General features: G+C 33.0%; 1 protein-coding gene across 1 annotated transcript in view; it reads right to left on the reverse strand.

Annotated features, from left to right (window-relative positions):
* The window catches only part of TMEM232 (transmembrane protein 232), a 170,154-nt gene that overhangs the window by 92,917 nt on the left and 55,487 nt on the right, over nt 1–21,750 (reverse strand). The window contains 3 exon segments of the mRNA XM_045838057.1: nt 7,960–8,138; nt 19,412–19,664; nt 20,609–20,732. Of these exon segments, the coding sequence (XP_045694013.1) occupies nt 7,960–8,138; nt 19,412–19,664; nt 20,609–20,732 (556 nt within the window).

The raw sequence follows: 21,750 nt of genomic DNA on the forward strand, positions 1-21,750 counted from the left end.
CTTCCCAGATTAGATAAAGTTAAAGGAGTTCATCACCAAGACCTTATTATATGAAATGTTAAAGGGACTTATCTAAGAGAAAGAAGATCAAAACTATGAACACTACAATGACAACAAGCTCGCAACTATCAACAACCTAACCTAAAAAATAAAAATAAAAATGAAGAAACAACTAGAACAGGGAAGAATCGTAGGTTTGGAGATTATATCTGGTTATCATCTGGGAGGAGATAGAGAGACAATGGGGGAAAAGGTACAGGGATTAAAAAGCATAATTGGTAGGAAAAGATAGACGGAAGGATGTTAAGAACAGTATAGGAAATGGAAAAGCCAAAGAACTTACACCATGACCTATGGACATGAACTAGGAGGGGGGAATTGCTAGAGGGAAGGGGGATATCAGATGGGGGGAAAGGGGAAAAATGGGACAACTGTAATAGCATAATCAATAAAATATACTTAAAAAGATTAAACACAAAAGTTGAATACATTTTCTAGCACAGTATCTGGCATACAAATAATTTTTCAATAAATGTTAGTTTCTTGTTTATATTTAATTTTAGAAAGAGCACAGCACAGTAGAAATGGCAGAGTAAAGCTTTGAGTTAAGCTCATTCATGGGCATATCACTTATGTTATTTCTGTTAAGACTCAGATTCCCTCTCTGTATGGCTGGTGGTGGTGGTAAAGAGCTATGCAGCTTACATGTGTTAATATAATATACTTAGCACAGTGCCTGATTCATTGCAAAAGCTCTACAAATATTTTTGTTCTCTTAAAACAATATAGTTGTTACTTTGGAGTTCTATTAATAGGTATCGAAAAAGACTTTATTCTTCCAAAAATACATCTCTCTTTCCATACAAAGTTTCCATTTATGCCAACAGAGGAGGCATATGTAGGAGAGGAGAGAGATAGGTACTGAGAGAAAAGAGACTAACAGTGTTGTTTGTTCTCTTTTGCTGCTTTATAGAGTACATTAAAAGCATGGAAATAGCATTAAGAGTGAAAACAGATTTTATTTTAAAGATTTCAGCATGAAATGGTAAACCACAAAGTGCTTTACCTGATGAGTCAAAGGTATTCTAAATAAAGTCACCTATTCATTTTAGCTGTACATATTTCTTTTTGATATTTTCAGTCATATACCAGATGGCATAAAGCATTTATACGTGATGGCTTTTCCTAGGTGTGCCAACATATGCTGCTGAATTGCCTATACAGAAGAGCCTTGCTCATTGCAAGTCTCCCTGGAAGCATTTCACACAATACACATCAATTAACATTTGTTTATTATGCCACTGCGAGTATATGACAGTTTTTTATTTCTTTTCCAAATACTTGGGCAACAGTTGGGTTTATATTGAATTTGTCACTTGAAGGGCTCATGTTTAGGAATCTATTTAGAATTGTTTTTCATCTCAAATATGCTATTAAATATCTCATCTCTCCTCAAGCCTCTATTAAACATCAAATTTTATGAACAGATACAACAAGAATTGTAAGTGATTGAATGTTATAATGAATTAAAAAACATACAAAACACAGGAGCACATGATATAGTTAGTAATGGATTTTCCAGTTATATAGATAAATGGACATATTCAGTAAAAATTCTTATTCATTAAGTTCAACAGTTTATCTCATGAATTGCATATTTATTATTAAAGTATGAAAAGAAAATGTCTACTTAATTTCATAAAAATTCAAGTACACTCAACCGTTAAAAATTAATCCTTGCCACTATCCATTAGTTTACAGTTGAGGCTCTGTCTGCACTCTGTATAGGTAATATGGTGATTACTTTATATGAGGTAAGTTCTGGGACCCAGGTGTCAGGAAAGGAAAGAAAAAATAAAGGTTGTCCTATAAACACTCATTAGCATTAACTGAAAGAGGAGTAAAATGTATATTTTATTTTAGTTCAAAGCATCTGAGACACAAGCCTTCTCTGCATAGATTCTTTTCAGATAGTCTCCATTCACGCTGAGCAGTGAGGCAGCACATGAGGACTGACAGAGTTTTTATAACTGTGTAAGAAAGCTTCTAACTAATTTATACTATAAAACGTACTGCCCAAGGAGCTGTCACAGAGCAATAATATGCTGGTTCCATGGAATGTAGGAATTAGTAAGTTATTAAGAAAAACTAAAAATGTTCAGGGATAAATAACCTCTGTAGTTTTATTATCATAGTCTTGCCATGATAGTGCCCGCCCCCCAAAAAAGAAAGGAAATTTTGAGCTTATCACAATCATGTTTTACTATAAAATTAAACACATTTGTAAAGATACTGATATAGAAAGTATTTAGACTATTTCAGACAAGGAAATATAGTTTTAATAATCCAGAATATTTGCTTTCAGAAATTCAACCTATAGACCAAATGTGCTCATTTTTTTAAAAAGTATGCTCTATCTTTTGAAATTGTTTTGCTTTCTATTATTATATATTTGCTGTTTAGCTATTTAACTTATTCTACAGTATCATTATTAACTCCCTTAAGAAGGCAGCTTTTAAAATCTGAAATAAATATGACTATTATTTTCCTCAGAGAAATTAAGCATAAAAGGAGAGAATTTCCAGCTGTGAACTTTAGGAAAATCAGATCACAAGGCAGTAACAGAGCAGAATGATAAGTAAGCACAGGGACGTCAGAGAAAAACAGGGAACTGCACAGATACGAGTCACTTTGGTCTTTGAATAATTAGGTTTGGAGAATTTAAGGGAATTAGTTCAGACATTATTACTTCTGAAACCTAGTACAGATTTGTTTTTATGCATTTGATATTAAAAATATACCAACTAATAATACACTTAAAAAAATCTTTATGACTAAAGGGAAAAGCACTGGCTAGAAAAAAAAATAAACAGAACAATTGATTACACATTTAACTTAGGTCATATCTATAACAACATAGAATTCTTAGTCATAAAACTATGCTTCAAAATCAAATTGAATAAAATTTTTTTTCAGGTAAGAGAAAACTGAAAAATGAGTCACCAGCAGATACTCATGAAAAGAATATAAAAGAATTTTGTTTGAGCAGAAGTAAAATAATCCCATATAGAAGGTCAGATTCAAGAAAAAAGAATAAGGAAAGAAACATGTAAATATGTGGATGAATCTAAAGAATATCAAGTGTATAAAACAAGGTTAATATATTGAAATCTAAACACACACATCAAACATACCCAGATACACATACATGCACAATTAAAATGCTTAACAGGAAAAATGTGTAAGCAATAAATGGAATTAAAATATTATAAGACCATTTTATTGTCCAGGAAATTATAAAATTTCTCTACAGTAGTCTTCAGTACATAAAAGTCATTTTGTAACATCTGGGTTAACAAGTAAAAGAATGTGTAACCATCAAACAAGTAAATGGGTGGATTGAATGGGACAATGAAAACAAACCTTCCCCCAAAAGGCATAAAATGAGATTGTAAAAAAGAGGACAAAAAACAGGAGGTACAAACAGTAAATAACAAGATACAGAATTAAAGAAATAAACACAAGTATATTGCAATGACATTAAGTATAAGTAGAATAAGAGTTCAAATGAAAAGACAATAATTTTAGGCTAAAAACACGCTAGTTCTCCAAAGAGAGATACATATAAGGATTCAGAGGACTTGACATAAAATGATGGAGATAGGTACACCACATATTCAAAAGAGTCTATCAAAAGTACTCTTATAAAGGAGAGCTAGTATGATCCTATTCATAATAGAAAAAGTACACTTTTTATTAAAAAATATAAGGATGAGAGTATTGTCAAGTATTGCCACTGAACTCAGTAACATTGAACAATAAATCAAAATCATAAACATAATAATAAAATCTCCATACATATGGGCATTAAGCCATAAACTTCAATAACCCATGGTCCAAAATGGAAATAGTAGAAATTAGAAACTCTTGAACCAAATGATAATTAAAATATTATTTATCACAACTTTCAGAATACATAAAAAATTATGTGTAGAGGGAGATATATTAGGAAAGAGAAATGGTATAATTCAATGAAAAGTAATCTAGTTCAATAATTTTAAAAAACAACATAATAAGTGCAAGGAAATTAGCAGAAAGAAAAAGAAAACTAATAAACTTTAATATCAGATATTAAAGAAATAGAGAAAACAATATACAGAATTGGTATTAGTAGTATCAAGAGTTGTTTTTCAAAGGACAGAAAAGTTCATAAACCCTTGGCATGATAGATTAAAAAGATAATAAATGCCAAAGTAAGAAAAGTCAAGAATAAATAAGATCATAAGAGATTCTCAAGACCTTAAACTATTATAGAAAGATATTTTAGCAACTTTATAAAATATCTTTTAAAATACAGATGAGATGGACAAATTTCTAGGGAAAATATGCCAAGCTAATACAAAAAAATAAAGCCTGAGAAGGTATATAACTGTGAAAAATAAACTGTAAAAATCTATTTTATAATTAAAAACCTTTTTATAAGTATCCATGATCAAGTGGCTTCACCTGCAAGTTCTACAAAATTTTTAAGGAAGCAGTCATGACAATACTACAAAATTCTTCAAGAAGATAGAGAAAGAAATAATCACTTTCCCAACTCATTCCTTTATTTTGGTTAACTGGTACAAAATATACGTGACTAAAGAAAAATATACAGGAAACCAACAGTGAAGGGAAGAAAACTGGGACTCAAATCAATTATTTGGAACAGAGAAAGAAATAAACAGTTAACCACTATGGGATGAAGAAACAAGAATTCAAAAAAATGAGGAGAAGCTTAGGAACCCCTGGTACAACTTCAAACATTCAGATATTGGATCTGAATCATAGGGGTGTGAGAAGGAGAAGAGGAAGAACAAGAAATTGAAAACTTTTTGAAAAAAATAATGAAGGAAAACTTCCCCTATCTGGTAAAGGAAATAGATATGCAAGTCCAGGAAGCCCAGAGGATCTCAAAGAAGTTGGACCCAAGGAGAAGCACACCAAGACACATCATAATTAAATTGCCCAAGATTAAAGATAAGGAGAGAATTTTAAAAACAGCAAGAGAAAAGAGTTACCTACAAAGGAGTCCCCATAAGTCTATCAGCTGATTTCTCAAAACAAACCTTGCAAGCCAGAAGGGGCTAGAAAGAAGTATTCCAAGTCATGAAAAGTGAGGACCTACATCCAAGATTGCTCTATCCAGCAAAGCTATCATTTAGAATGGAAGGACAGATAAAGTGCTTCCTGGATTAGATGTAGTTAAAGGAGTTCATCATCACCAAGACCTTATTATACTAAATATTAAAGGGACTTATCTAAGAGAAAGAAGAAGATCAAATCTATGAGCAGTACAATGACAACAAGCTCACAACTAACAACCGAACCCAAAAAACAAAAACAACAAACTAAGCAAACAACTAGAACAAGAACAGAACCACAGAAATGGTGATCACATGGACAGTTATCAGCAGGGAGGAGAAGAGGGGAAAATGCACAAGGAATAAGAAGTATAATTGGTAGATACAAAATAGATAGGGAGAGATTAAGAATAGTATAAGAACAGAGAAGTGAAAGAATTTATATGTACAACCCATGGACACGGACAAAGGTGGGGGGAATACTAGCGGGAGGGAGGTGCGGGATGGAGGAGGATAAAGGGGAGAAACAATGGGACAACTGTAATAGCATAATCAATAAAATATACTTAAATTTTTTTTAAATAAGTTAAGAGACCAAACATTTATCTGAACTCCCAGCCTGTGCCATGAACTTTGATGGGTCTAGCTATTTGTATTGTTCTGGTGCTATTTCTGGAGACTGAGTTTTCTGGATGAGACAGTAAAATTTATTGTGTAAATGTCCATGTTTTGGACTTCTTTGTTTCCTCCATAGAACTCAGTATGGCACAATAGACTTAGTTATTCAACACATATATATTTCATACTTTTTACAGATTTTGGTAGAAGCTTTTATATAATTTCTCATTTACATACTTATAGTATCATAGTATTAAGTAAGGAAATTTGAAATAAATTAAATATTTCAAAATCACCAGCTAGCTGCTTTATCATTTATATCCATAAATCATATATTGCATTGTTTAATAATCAAATGCCTCTATCTTAACTAACTTTTATAAAAAGCAGGTCTAGAAGGAATTGTATCTTTTAATTCACCTGATATAAAATAACCTTATTTCTTATATTAAATATTCACTGTACCTAAATTAGTATAACTGCTTTTAGAAATGTGTAATTTAGATTTTCTCTGAGGAAAACTTGCCTTCCCCACACATTTACTATTAAAATAAATGAAAACATCTTTTGGAATTCTTCTCACTGAGCATTGAAAAATTAGCTGGTTATGCCTTTGCTTTTATTCTCCTACTCTCAGTGCTGACTGCTTGAGTAATAGGTCTTTACTGGGATTTAGCATCTAAAAAATATTTAGTGTGTTTGATTAACTGACTTATGAATTTCAAATGTAGTTATCTGAGATACTTACAAAAATTCTGAAGAAAAAAGACTACCTTATACCAAATAATTAACCCTGGAAACAGGCAAATAAATAGAATTCTAATTATAGAAATGACAAATTTGAGTTGGCTTATTCACTTAAAGTATAATCTATTTGAGATGTGAAGTGGCATATAAAAACAGATACAAAGGCAGAAAATAATATAAATAATTGAAAATGTCATGGAAATGGAAAAAAACAAAAAGAAAATGATAAGAGTGGGAGAGATGAATACATAGCATTCTCTATTTCTGTCAGAAACTAGCCAGAAATGTTACTTTTATTTTTTTAAGCTCCAGGAAACTGCTTATATAAAATCAATAATAAGGTCTAAAGAGTACATGAAACTAAGGAGGATTTATTTCCTAAATCTTCCATATAGTCTTCCATATTCCAAATCAGACTTATGGTTAAAAAGCAGAGTTTAAGATTTTTTTCTAATAAGAATCTCTTTTTTTAAATATTTTATTTATTTTTAGAGAGGGAAGGGAGGGTAACATCAATGCGTAGTTGCCTCTCGCATGCCCCCTGATGGGGACCTGGCCAGCAGTCCAGGCATGTGCCCTGACTGGGAATCCAACAGGGACCCTTTGGTTCCAAGGCCGGCATTCAATCCACTGAGCCACACCAGCCAGAGGTTTACTAAGAATCTCGAATGTAGCTACTCTATGCCATGACCCATCCATATGCTTTGACAATCAGTTAGGCAGACTGAATTCCTTATTTGCTCTTCTTACTTGTTCATATTAATTCATATCCATAATTGTTATCAGAAAACAGGACATTGAAAATGTTAGGATAATTGCATCTGTGAAAGCTGGAAAGAACCAGAAATTTTCAGTGATTGGATAAAGCATCACTAGAAAATCATATTTGTATTTTATGAAAAATTGATAGCTAATTCTATAACAATTTTCTTTGAAAGTGAAGAAAACAATTTATATTGCCATTTAAATAGAACTAGAAAAAAACAAGAACTTTAAGGAAAACAATTTTAGTGTTAGTGAGTCCAGATTTGTAATTTACATTGTCTAATGCTGGAAAGAAAACACACACACACACACACACACACACACGCAACTAAATAATTTATTATCCAAGTGGAGAGTCTTTTGAGAATGAATTAATTCACTACTAATACAGAAGCTGGAAAATTACACACCAACCCAGGTTAACCTTTGCAAATTGGGATTCACAGTCACTGTACCTACAAATGCTTTTCAAAGGCACAAGTCCAAAGCAGGACAATTACTCTCCCCCAAAATCAACTCCCCTCTTCAAGACATTTAACCAGAATACCTACCTTTTTATCTTTAACTAAAAATAGGTCAGCATTAAATTTTTAAAGTTGTGTTTTCAGCTGTATCACTGATACTGACTGTGGACATACCTTTCTCCTTGGGACACATGCTTCCTGTTGATAGAAGAACCAATGGATTGCCCAGTGTTTTATCTTACCTTAGCTATATTTATTGCAATATGGACACGCCCATCTTTTTCATGGTCTTTTATTTTCTGCAGCGTTTGCCATATTAAGTTTCTAAGTCCATCCTGTTCCTCTTCTCCTCGGAGTTCCCATGACATTTTTACCAGGTTATACACTATGCCATAGTATCCAATCCATATCACTTGATCACCTGTTTGAAAAGAAATATTATTTGGGAAGGTATCATTGTATTCCTCTTACTAATATAGAAAATGAAGGAACTGATTTTACTAATAGTTTAAAGTTTGCAATTCTGAGTTTTTTACTCTTCACTGTTTGGACTTCTTTAATTTTTAAAAGATCACAGATCATTTTAAAATTGCTAACAATTTGAAAAGATGAACTTCACCCAACTAATATCATACATCATAAATTTGAAAGTTAAACAGGTAAATTGTGAACTAGGTACTAAAAACAAATCTTTGGAATTGAAGTAAACAGGAATTTGGTCAAGGCAATATGAATACTTAAAGCACCATGATAGATTTTTATAATAAATCAGAGAAACAGGAGAAAAGTCACTGGCTGTTATAAGAATGATCAACCTATGAAACAAAGCATTTGAACCAAGAATGAAGTGTGGAAAATAATGTAAGAAGTAAACAGAAAAGGAGAAGAAGTTTCTCTTTACTCTTTGTTAATTATTTCCCACTTAGATGGCATACTGCAATGCAATACTACTCAGGTAGAGCGAGTTCCAATGTAATCAATGAGGGGATACACAAATTTGGAAAATGAAGCAATATAGGTCTTAAGGGGAATATGAACCTAAGTTAGCCATGATACTACTGAATATATGTCAGGTGAAGAAGAGAGCAAGAGGAAGAGAAGGCTCAGAAAGGGAGATGGAAGAGTTTTAAAGCCAAATTAAGTCTGTATTGCACTTTTGCTCCAAAGCCTGGTGATAATCTGTGTGATACTGGAACTCATTCACAACCTTCTTGAAGAGTCACAGTCTAAGAAGTCACAATCTGAAAAATTACAATCCTCAAGTTTTCCTAATTCAATCTAGACTTTTATAATCTAGGCTGATTATAATAATATGATTATAACTAGAACACTTGAGAGTACCTACTAGATGCCCTTATTCTAGTCCTCATTACAGTCCTGCTATGCAGACCATATTATACTTAGAATAATAGAAGGGAACATGAGGTTGGTGCAAAGTTCCTAACATCATACAGCTGACTAGTGATGGAACCAGGTGAAGCCTGGTCTAATCTTATCCTGTGCAGCACAGCTTCTCCAATTCAGACAAGTACTTCTCTTTCTAACCCCCAGCTCCTAATCCATTCGCAGGAAAGGAAGAAACTAGAAGGTAGAAGGAAGAGGCAGAAGAGAAAATACGTACACATTTTGAAAATGGGAGAAGACATATGTCCAGCTTTCAAACTTAAGTCACCCTCTATCCTTTCTGTTGTTGATACTTTAGAAGAGAAAGTATAAGCTGCAAATATGAGGCTACAATTAAGTGGCCAAATCAGTTTTTAAAATTTGTTTAATTGAATTTATTGGGGTAACATTGGTTAACAAAATTATATAGGTTTCAAATTATATAGGTATAAAATCCTAGAATATGCCATCTATATATTGTATATATATGAAATCTAATGAACAAATTAAACTAAAAAAAAATAGAAACAGATTCATAGATACAGAGAACAGACTGACAGCCGTCAGAGTGGAGGTGGGGTTAGGGAGCTGGTGAAAAAGGCAAAGGGATTAAGCAAAACAAACAAACAAACAAGCTCATAGAGACCGCAGAATGATGATTACCAGAGGGAAAGAGTGGTGCAGCTAAAGAGAGTAAAGGGAGAATAGATGGAAACAGAAGGAGACAACTTTGAGTGACAGCCAATTCTTTTGAAAGTATAATTTTCCCCTCATAAAACCTTTACTAGTAAAACCCTTACTAGTTAAAACAAGTGTGCTTCTATGTTTGAAATTATATATAGGGAGTAATGTTAGCATGAAGGTGGAATAGAAAGTTTCCCATCCTCATACCCTCACAGAAACACAATTTGGCAGCCATCCTATGAATAAAATTGTGTTTGGGGGAACCCTGGGATTGAGGTAAGAGGTTGGGAAACCCCAGTGGAATCTAGGACTACGGAGGGCCAATTTGATAAGGCAGGTCCAGACCCATGTTTCAGGTCTGATGCCAGTGATGCAGTCTGTGGATCTGGAAATAGTCCTGACCTTCTGGGAACTCAGCTTTAACCCTGCTTATCCACAGTCCAGCTACCAGCCCAAAACACCAAAGGACCAAGGAGGACCCACACCTGTTGGTGCCTTTGGTAAGAGACCCACTGACTTTGAACCTGACTGCCACCACTGAATCAGCTCTGTGACCTGGCTTCAGCCTTGCTCTACCAGAGTCCAGAGGCAGTTCTGTGCACCCAAGAACTCAACTATGGAGAACCCACCTATGGACCTGGCAGGATCATGCCCAGGGACCTGGTGGGAGCCAACTCCATTTGCTCTCCAGGTAACAGGCCCAAGATCCCCAGGTCCAGAAGCAGTCCCAGAACCAGGCTCCAGCCCTGCTCAACCATGGTTCTAGAGGTGGCCTCATCTGCACAGGCACCCAGCAGGAACCGTGCTCACTCATGCCCACTGACTCTCAGCAGAGAAGTAGCCATGAGAAGAGAGAAGATAGAGGAAGATCATGAGGATCTCAAATTGAACTGAGGTGGAGAGTTCATATTGGAAATGGACAGGGTAAAACAACTAAAAATAAATAGGGTCAGATTAAATAGTAGATGTTTGAGCAAAAGATGTTTGAGCATATATTTAATCAATGAAACATTATGGCTATTCAAGCAATAAAGTGGGAAACCAGTATGGGTGTTTTATGAGGTAATCTAGCTCTTTACTGTGAAGAACAGCAGGAGATTGGAGAGTTAAGAACAAACTTAAGACATTGTGAAGATCTAATAAGAATTCCTAATTATGGAGGAAATGGAAGGAATTAACTGAAAAGGAAAAAAATACATTTTTAAGCTCAGGAAACTGAAACAATAATGAAATCACTTGCAGAAATGTAATTATGTAGAAGAGCCAATATGGGAAGAAAGGAGGCAAATATTATTTGGAAACTGTGACATGGTGGGGTGAGAGAAAAATATATTTTTTAGTGTCCCATAGCTTATAAAATATAGCTAAAATTCAAATAAAATAATAGAAACAAAGTTATAGAATTGTGAGTGATTAACAAAAAAACTAAAGCTTCAGCTAAATATGAATAAAGAAATAATTATGAATCTTTAATAACTGAGAAATTGTGAAACTCTAAAAATAAAAAGCAGTTCTTTGAACAATAAGATAAGTAAGACATACTGTGAATTTTAACAAATTTATAAATTAATTTATAGACTCCCAAATTCTTTACATTAAAAAGAATGATTGGTAAAGGTATGTCTGAACTGCCTCCCTTCATATATTCTAAATTAGTGTTTATTGAGGAAAAGTATTTTGTAAGTCTACAATATTTGAATCACTGAACTGAATTGGTTTGCTTTTGGGCTCCACAAGACCAATGATGAACCCATAAAATATATTCTGAGAACTGTGTTCTCAAAAACTAAAAAAACTTTTAAAATGTCATTGCTTTTTAAAGTGAGCTGTTCACCTGTTGATTTAAACTACAGTGAAGTGTTGTTTATGAATAACATTTATAGGAAGAATCTATTACATCCAACTGACTGACAGTTAGTGAAGAAAAAAACCTTCTGAAAACAGATGAGATGTGTTACAACTGTCATAAAAGGTAGAATACATTCTAATATGCACGTCCAGACATTTGCCGAGAAGCGTGTCCGCTATGAAACTCCTCATCCAGGGACCAGACTGTGGCATACGGCACTCTTCTGTTCTGCTTTGAGTGATCCTGTGGCAGCAATCAAAGATGTCACTTTAAATATACTGAGAGAAAATGTGTCTCTTTGCAGCTAAGCAGACAGTATTGTAGGACATAACAAAGCTGAACCAAAATAAAATTCTTAATAAATCTTGAAAATTTATGAAGAAACTGTGATGTCTAAAAACTGATATTATGCTCCTTTTGTTGTAGCTTTATTTTAGTGTTTAAACTCCTTGAAGGCCTTTAATTTCCAGTCTAGATATTTATATTTCACATATCCAGTGATTATGAAATATGAATAATTCTATTCATATGAATAAGAGTATAAATGAGTACACCACAGGATGAAATGTATCACTGAAAGGTAACTTGAATGTGAGATGTTGTTTAAAACATTGTCTGTATGAAATATCATGTAGAATGAAAGAAAGTAGATGGATGCCAAGAAACCAACAGCCAAGAACCAGCCGCCAAGCCAGGCATTTAACAAGTGTTTGTTTACTGAGTCAGTGCCACGTGCCAGCCACTGTTCTGCATACCAAAGACAAAGGCGACATTACTGCTTCCAGGACACGGTTCTACTGGAGAAAGACAGATGGTTAAGAAAGCAAACAGAACAATATCAGTTCATAATGAGTGTTACAAAAATAATAAAAGATGGTAATGTGACCAACAATGACTAGGAGAAGAATACCACTGTAGGCAGAGTGAGAGAAGACTTCCATGAGGACATGGTATCCAAACTAAGATCTGATGAAAAAAGTTAACCTTCCAAGAAACTTGAAAAGTGTACCCAGCATAGGGGGATGGAAAATGAAAGTCTTAGGGCCTAGCAGGACCTCCCATTGGGGAGGCACACTAAATGATCATAGCCTAGGCCACAGATAGAAGTTCGGAATTTATTTTTGGTGTAATAAAAAGCTAACAGAACATTTTAAATAAAGAAGGGAGATGACTCATTTGGCTTCTTGATGTAAAATGAATTCTAGGGAGTATCTGAGAAACAGAGAAAACTTTTAGCCTTTTGAAGTAATCTAGAAGCTAAGTGATTGCCTGAGCTGGAAAGGTATGTGGTAAAGAAGCAACCATGCTCAGAGAGAGTTCATCCTGATCCAATTATGGCCATCTACCAAGTTCTGAAACTGGAGGATGGAATAGTAATGACAAGTGATATTTCTTTTTATTATTATTCTCTCTATTTCATAGATGTATATATACACACATATATAGATAATATTTTCTAACTCTCACTTGATTTTTCTCATATTTTTCTGCACAGATATTGCTTATTTTATGTAGGTGAATCTTCTAATCATGTCTTCTTCGATTTATGATATTTCTGTTTTGTTACTTGAACTCCTTCCTCCTTGAAAGTTATATTTTTCCATTCATAGATAAACCTGAATGAAAAAATACTTGGGTCCCACTTTCTTCACATCATAATATAACACTGGAATAAATCATTACAAATTCGAAGTTAACAACACTATAATCTTCCAACACACATAAAAAGTTAATTATAAACTATATTGAAAGTATGTTTGTCATGTATTTAAAAATGTTGCCATAGGAACTGGGCAGTAAGCAAAGAAATGGAAGACGGTGACACCAAAGTGGAGAGGTGGGAAAAGAGAACCAATGCAACTATGTTCAAATATTTAAAGATCTTGCATGTGGGGAATAGAGTACACTATGTTGGATTGCCTCCAACAGGCAAAGCTGAAGCCAAAGTTTGGGATATGTTAAAAGACAGATTTCATTTTAATGCAAGGGAGAATCTTTCACAGTGTTCAAAAGTGGAATAGGACCTGCTTTGGGAGATGGGGAGTTTTGTATGTCTGTTAACACTTAAGCACGATGTGGTTGTGAACTCTTTGTATTGGATTGTTCACTGGATAAAAAGTACACTATCAACAATATTTTTACTAATCTGCATTTCTTATATGAGACACCAAATTAGTGTCTGTTGATTTCTGACAGAATATACCATTTCTAACTTTCATTTTTACAACAGAGTTTCCAGATAATCAAGCTTGTTAAAAATCTACCAATTGAACTACTCTGAAAACCAAAGTAGGAACACAGAATATGGCATTTTGGATATAGTGTACCACATAAAGCTGTCCTCCTCTTTGTAAAGTTATATATAAATCAACTTCTGTAAATACTAACTGGATAGATACATAAAAATCTGAAACATCAATTAAGAGATGTATTTTTCTTTATGAGGACAACATTTTACTACTTTGTTTAACAACTAAATTTATGGGCTAGGTTTTCTTAAACTATAATGTCATAAGTGGTTTAGTAACACAGATTCCTGAACTCCACTTTTAAGGTTTTTATCCAAACTACTAGAACAAGGCCTAGTAATATACATTGAAAATAAGGACCCATGCATGATATAGATATTTTTGTAGGATAATGACTGTCAGAGATTTTCTCAAAGTCATCTTTTTCACATTGTTCAACATGCAAATGATAATTTTGAAAAGTTTTATTTGATAAGTCAACTAACCTAGGTAGTTCAGCATGATGAGTTAGCTATTAGAATGGACTCTGAAGCCATACTGCTGCATTAAATCTTAGATGTATCATTTACTAACTATACTTCCTTGAACAAATAGACTCATATTACTTCAGTTTAATCATCTACAAAATTAGGATAATATGGATATTTATAATCAAGTCTTGTTTTAATAATTAATGTGTTAAATGATATATATTAAGTGCTTAGAATAGTGCCTGACACATAGTATGAGCTTAATAAATGTTAGCTATCATTATTCTTTATGACTTATCAGACAAAATGCTTCTCAAAAATAAACCAGGCAGTGAAAGACAAATACCATATGATCTCACCTATAAGTGGAACCTGATCAACAAAATAAAGAAATGAGAAAAATAGAACCAGAGATATGGAAACAAAGAACAAACTGGCAATGACCAGAGGGGAGAAGGGAGGGGGATAATGGGGGAAAGAAAGAGAAGGGGCAAAGGAAGAGGATTCATGGGCATGGACAATGGTGGGGGGACAGGGCAGGGGAGAACAATGGGGAAAAAGGTAGGACAACTGTAACTGAACAACAATAAAAAAAACAGCATTTCAACAGGGATCAGATGAAAATAAATTAATTTTAATCACTTTTCTCATATTTTTCCACCTTAAATTATCTTTTCTGGGGACTATGCTGTTAAAATTTGTTTCTAATAAAGATTTACTCAGGCACTTGAGCTCATTCAAACCAGCCTATAGCACAACACCATTGGGAGGTGAATTAAGCTGCTTGGGTTGCATAACAATATACAATACCATAGGCCAGGGGTCTTAAACAACAGAAATGTATCTATTTTCTCACTGTTCTGGATGTTGGAATGTCCAAGGTCAAGGTGCCAGCTGATTCTGTTTATGTTGGGTACTGTCTTCCTGGCTTTTAAATGTCTGCTTTCCTGCTATGTCCTCACATGGTAGAGAGAGTTAGCTCTCTGGTGTCTTTTCTTATAAGGACACTAATTATTTCATATCAGGGTCCTACAGCCATGACTCTATTGAATTACTTCCTTTTAGGCCCTATTTCCAAATATAGTCACATTGGGTTTATGGTTTCAACATAGGGAAAGGGCACAACTCAGTCCATAGCAGCAGGTATATAGAACCGTCTTCCATAAAACATCTAACTTGAGTCAGACACCTTGACTTTCAACCAACTGTTAAATACACAGTTGGTACTTATAAGCATATATAGACATTTCTATTTAACCAAAACACCAAAATCAGCTATTCAGTTACCAACAAGAGAGCTCACTATTCAATTAATAGACATATGACTCTATGAAAACCTTATCTGACACAAAATCTCAAAATGAAAAAGGCACAGGCTAAATAGTCATTCATTCCTGTAGATTCTTCAAGTTCTGCTCCCATGTCAGATTAAGTCACCAGGAAATTATCTTCATGGAAATCAGTACTTTAGTTTCCTGCAACATAGTCTTCAAAAAATTATTATTTGAATTGTTTCTTTATATTAAAAGTCTTTATATAAAAATGGCCCATAAGAACAGTTTGACTTTTTCATAAAGAGGCTATCAACACCATTTCTAAATGTTTTTAGTGCCATCTCTTTATATGTAAATGAAATAGGATCTCCAGAACACAAAGTATGCATAGAAATAAGTATTATAAACATTCTTCCTCACTGATATTTACTCATTATTACAACAGTGTTAATAATGACATTAACAACCATAGTATCTATTAACATTCATTGGACTGTCCTATGCACAAAGTTCTATGACAAGTGTTCATATGCTTCCACATTTTACTCACAAAGGTCCTATGATTTGAATAGTATTCTTATCATAATTGTCAGGTAAAGAATTCAAGTCAGCTAGTTTAAATAATTTGACCCAGGATTCCAAGATACAAGTGACAGAATTAAAATACAAATCAATGTAACACCAGAACCAGTTCTTTCACTCCAATTTACATACTTAAAGGATAAATTATGAGAAAAAAATTATTTTCAGTTAAATAAAGCAGCAGCTTTAGGTTCTTTATATCACTTTCTCAAAAAACAGACTGATCCTCTTCAGTAATTGTGTTGACAAAGCCTGCAGACGCGATGCTCCTTCTTGGAGTAAGCTATTTCCTATGGTCTTGTAGAATGAGAGGTCATTATCAACAATCATTTTCCCTATGTAGAAAATCAATCAGAGATGCTACAAAGATTCAGGTTATAATGTCACATTAACACCATTTTTAAGCCCTGTCATTTGACTGGTGAAATATTTGACAACATTGTACAGTCATGTAAAATAATGGCTTTTTATGGAGTGACTAATACAAGAAAGCCAAAAATCCAATACAAACATGAGAAGGAGACCAAACATTCATGTCCAGAAGAAGTATATTCCCTGGTCCTGACAGATGAAAAAAACTGTAGAATTTTCTCACATTCATGAGATGTCTTTAACCAAACATTCATTGAATAATCAACTTGCTTTAGACATTTCCCACAAGAAATTACAAAGATTTGAGGATGTTAGAATACTCAGAATCATTTGGAGACAAATGCCACTATTACTTATGACTTGTACAAGACATTTGGTTTCACTGAAAATGTACTGACTTTTGACTGTGGAAGAGTCCATTTTGATGTCTATCCTCATTATTGCAGATCAAATCTTTAAAGGTATTCCACAGCTAGAAATATCTGTTTGCCCACTGGGTTGAGAAAACATTGACAAATACTGGTTAAGTATTTCATTGCCGAGTTCGAGTGAAAACATAAGAAGGAAGGACATCAGGGAAAGCAAAAGAGTCATCTATCTGCAAGGCTTATGAATGTACAAAGGGCACCTCCTTCCAGAACTCACTCTGTTAGGGATAGCCTCCTACCTCTCTATTATACTGCCATTTAAAAGAATGAAATGTTGACACCATGTGATCTGAACAGAAGCTTTTTGATCCATAATATTGTTTAGTGATTGGTACAAGGAGATTCAGAAGTTACTACAGGGCTTATTTAATAAGTAATTAAAGAAAAGTATCAAACTTTACTAAGACCATCATTTATAATACAGATATCCAGATGGCTATCTCACCTAGCGACACATGAAAATAATTAGAATTTGTTGTTTCTTGGATATCCTGCTTTTCCTTTGATATTGAATTCAATAATACTAAGTAGAAACAAGTGTGCTCATTCAGATGTATGAAGATGAGAAAACAATGACCAAGAATGACTATATACTAGGCAAGTTCAAGGTCATGGATAGCTTTCTATAATGTGTACTATTTTTCAGAAGGCAGAAAACTCAAATGCCTGTAAAATTTTCAATAGGTCTTCCATTGACACAGAAAGAATTATAGGGTAAGAGAACAATATTTGAGCTAGGAAAATTTGGGGTATGTTATCTAGGATGCTGAGCAATGTAAAACTGTAGATAACAAGTAGAAAAGACTAAAATCTCTTCTAAGAATTTGACCAAACTCTGGGCCTGTATCATCAAAATAAAGTCTTCAGAAAAAGATAAGAAATTTATAAGAAAGATAAACAACAAATTCATACAATGAAATAATCATTCCCTAGAAGAAAAAATCAGACTGTTTAGGAGTTTGAAAAATTTGAACATCCGCAGCACAATACAACCCTATCATCATGTGATTATGCCAGAGCTCAGGAGTCATGGCAAGAGTGTGGCCAATGGACTTCTGGAAATAAAGACCCTCCCCATTGGGAAACATCTTCTGAACCCATCATAGTGAAAGAAGACAGAAAGAAAGAATTCTATACAGCTAGACAAAAAGTTGAAGATCTAAAATTAGTAGATCAATTTGTTTAGTAACAGTTTGAAAATTATAATCATATGTTGAACTGTTATATAAGAAGATTTCTGACTATTCTGAATACTTAAGAATGTGAACAGTAAAATAGGTGACTACCTCTTCACTTTATTGACACTATAAACCAGAGACTAAAGATCTGTTTAAAATTGGCATAAGTAAAAAATATAAATAAAATCTTGAAATGTGGGAAAAGGCCAAGCAAATTGCACTCAGAAATAATAAGTTCCAACTCACCGATTAAAGCAAAAGTATATTGAAAGTAATTTTAAAATAGTGAGCAAGTTTTTTAGGGTAAAATTAATATATACTAGTAAGGTCTTATTATTTAAAATTATATTCAAACATAATAACTGAACTATGGTCCTGAGAAAAGAAATTATCTTCCCTCCCTTGATACTTTCAAAATCTTAAAATTATATTTTAAATTCAGTGATTTAATTACTTAATAAATCTACTATGATTAATTGACCATCTACTGTGTGCTAAATACTATGATATATACTTAGTTAAATACAAATGTAATTAGACTTGATTCTGCAGTCTGAATTATCTAATAATTTAATGGAAGTGAGTGTCATATACATAATAGACCATAATAACAAAGTCTAAAATGATATTCATTAAGAAAAGTTCTAGTCAATGTAAAAAGACAATTTTGAATTTATATTGTCCCTGTAGTTCCATTTTAAAAATCAAAGTATTTCATTCTTATAGCCCCCATAAACAACAGTAGCAAATGAGCTTTAGTCTTGAGACATGAGACGAGTATATTCTGATGGAGAATGAGATGCCATATCTGAGGAATGTACTAAATTATTTGAGACATTGAAGAGAAATTTTGTAGATGGGACAAGAACAAGAGAAACAGTAGATGCCTAGAGAAAATGGACAAGATGAAAGATGAGAAATCCTATGTGAAAAAGAGAAGATAAACACTTACATTTCATAAGTTTTCCCAAGGTCATCCTTTGTCTTCAAGAAATGTATTTTGAATCATAAATCAACTGACTCTATTTTATATTTCAATTGTTTTAAAATTATTGATTAAACATTTCTATGGTATAAAATATTATTCCTAAACTTGCAAAAAGCCTACTGAATTTAAAATTATTTCCAACTGTAAAATGTTGACTTTTGTGAAAGGTTCATTACTAAATGTAGACGAGGACATTTTAAAAACATTTCTCATCAAGTTGAAAAATAATTAACTTACAATTATCTGACATTTTTGAAGAGAAATAGTCCAAAAGGCCTAAAATACTTGTATTCCTCAATTCTGGATGTTCTTCTGATTTGCCCAAGAGTAAAATATCTCTTTGTGAACTTTTACAGTCACAGAAACCAACAAGAGCAGTTTTTCGCAAATTAGAAAGGGCTGCATATAAGCAGGCTTCTGCAAGTGTGGTTATGTATATATAGATGACATTCCAGGCCCAGGACAAATCATCTGCTTTGCATTTTTCTTTCTGAAATGAGAAAGTAGTTACTATATAATACATGCATACCCTGTCATAACAAGAAATATATATATAATGTGCTTATAAGAAATATCTTCAAATTTTATAGACTTATTAAAAGACAATCAGATGTACTCATTAAGAAAAAGATTTGTTTTGTGTAAATGTACCACAGTTGTGGGAGTCAGGGGGTAGGGTGAGAAATGGGGAAAAAGGTGGGACAACTGTAACTGAACAACAATAAAACAAAAGAAAGAAAGAAAGAAATTTCTGAAGTGTACTCATTAAAAAACAGATTTTACATGGGTTTAACATAAGTTGTAATAACTGTGAATAATTACTGTAGAAACAAACTCAATGTTTAACAATGAATAATTAAACTATTGCTATTAAAATGTAAATGTTAATAAAATGTAATAATAAAAGTGTTTTATGATATATTTTAAAATTTTTAAAAAGGAAACTAAAACATATGTGACTATGTGATCTTGAGTTTGTTGTAGAATTTAAAGTACCTCTTATGTATGTTTGTGTATGTGTGTATATAGATACATATTTCTATAGCTCTGTCTCTGTCAATAAATCTATACTGGGATATATGGTAAATAAACATTTACTTTTATGCTTAGTTAAAATCATTATTACAAAGTTATACTCATTAGGCCCTGACTGGGTGGCTCAGTTGGATGGGCATTGTCCCTTAAGGCTAAAGGTCACCGGTTCAATTCCAGGTCAGGGTACAATTCCTGGTTGGGGTGCATTTGAAAAGCAACCTATTGATGTTCCTCTACCTCCTTTTCCCTCTCTCTAAAAATAAATAAATAAAATCCTTTTTAAAAAAGTAATGTTCATTACAAGCCTTAATGTGGTGTACAATTTAAGTACTGACAAAAAGATTTTGCTTCTATTCAGTTCTTTTGCCCCCCAAAATTAACAGTAAAATATACTGTTACCTGATTCTGAACAGTCATAATGCTTGAAAGAAAATCTTTCATTAGGTCCATTAAAGTTTTCAAGCAGTCCATGTTTAATTTGGCAGCCTCCCCAAGTACCAGCAAAGCCAGTGCTGAATCCATCCTGAAAATTTTATTAACAAAACACAGAGATTTTAATGTAAAATATTAACAGTTTTTAATGAAAAAAAGTAATTGGCCAGAAGATATGAGTATCCTGGACTACCAGATACATCACTTTCAATAATGACTACTACAACTTCACAAACATAATACACAGCTACAGATAAATTATAATTATAAACAAAAAGAGGAGTATTGGTTGACACTGGTTATGATAAAAGTCTACAGAAAACAGCCACATTTTAGTAAGAGATGTGAATTAAGAATAGTGTTCTGACAAAATTCTGAGAGTAATAAATTTAAAAAATGATTGGATTCCATCAAGGGCTCAGGTCGTAATCATTGTCCTCAAAATCTCACTATAGGTTTTATTTTTAAATTTTGTAACAGATTCCAAGGAGTACATTTCAAAAGAGCATTTCTTTTCAAAAGGAAGAACAAATAAAAAAAGATGTTCTTCATATACACTCCAAAAGCTCAGCATTATTTCATTATATAAAGAGTTTAATTTCTCAAAATGAAATTTATATTTCACATTGAATACATAATACTGTCAAGATTTATTTAGTAAATATGCAATAACTGGGAAATGACACAAGAAGTTATTAGACATTAATGCATATATGTTCTGACAGTTCCAGGAAATTATACATTTAGTGCCATTTTTAACCAACTGGAAGAGATACAATTTGAAAGAGAACTGATAAGAATGCAAATGTAAAAACTGCCTCTGCCTAGAGCTGCATGTCACTTTGATTTATAGGCCATTAATAAGTTAAAGAGTTAGTACATTTACAACTATACTTGAATTTCACAGTTGTGATATTTCAGGTCAGTAAGTCAAGTTCATCATTATTTTTAAAAGGAAACACCTCTAAGCATGCAAAAAGATACAATTCTTTACACTGGTTCTTTAATTCTGCATATTGAATGGAACTTACAGATCTCAATGTGTTTCATATAAATTATCTCATTTGATCTAAACCACAAATTTTGATACATTTCAAGACCTTTTAAAA

The sequence above is a fragment of the Phyllostomus hastatus genome, unplaced genomic scaffold (assembly GCF_019186645.2).
Source record: "Phyllostomus hastatus isolate PE091 unplaced genomic scaffold, TTU_PhHast_1.1 phas_contig_254, whole genome shotgun sequence".
Taxonomy (NCBI): Eukaryota; Metazoa; Chordata; class Mammalia; order Chiroptera; family Phyllostomidae; genus Phyllostomus; species Phyllostomus hastatus.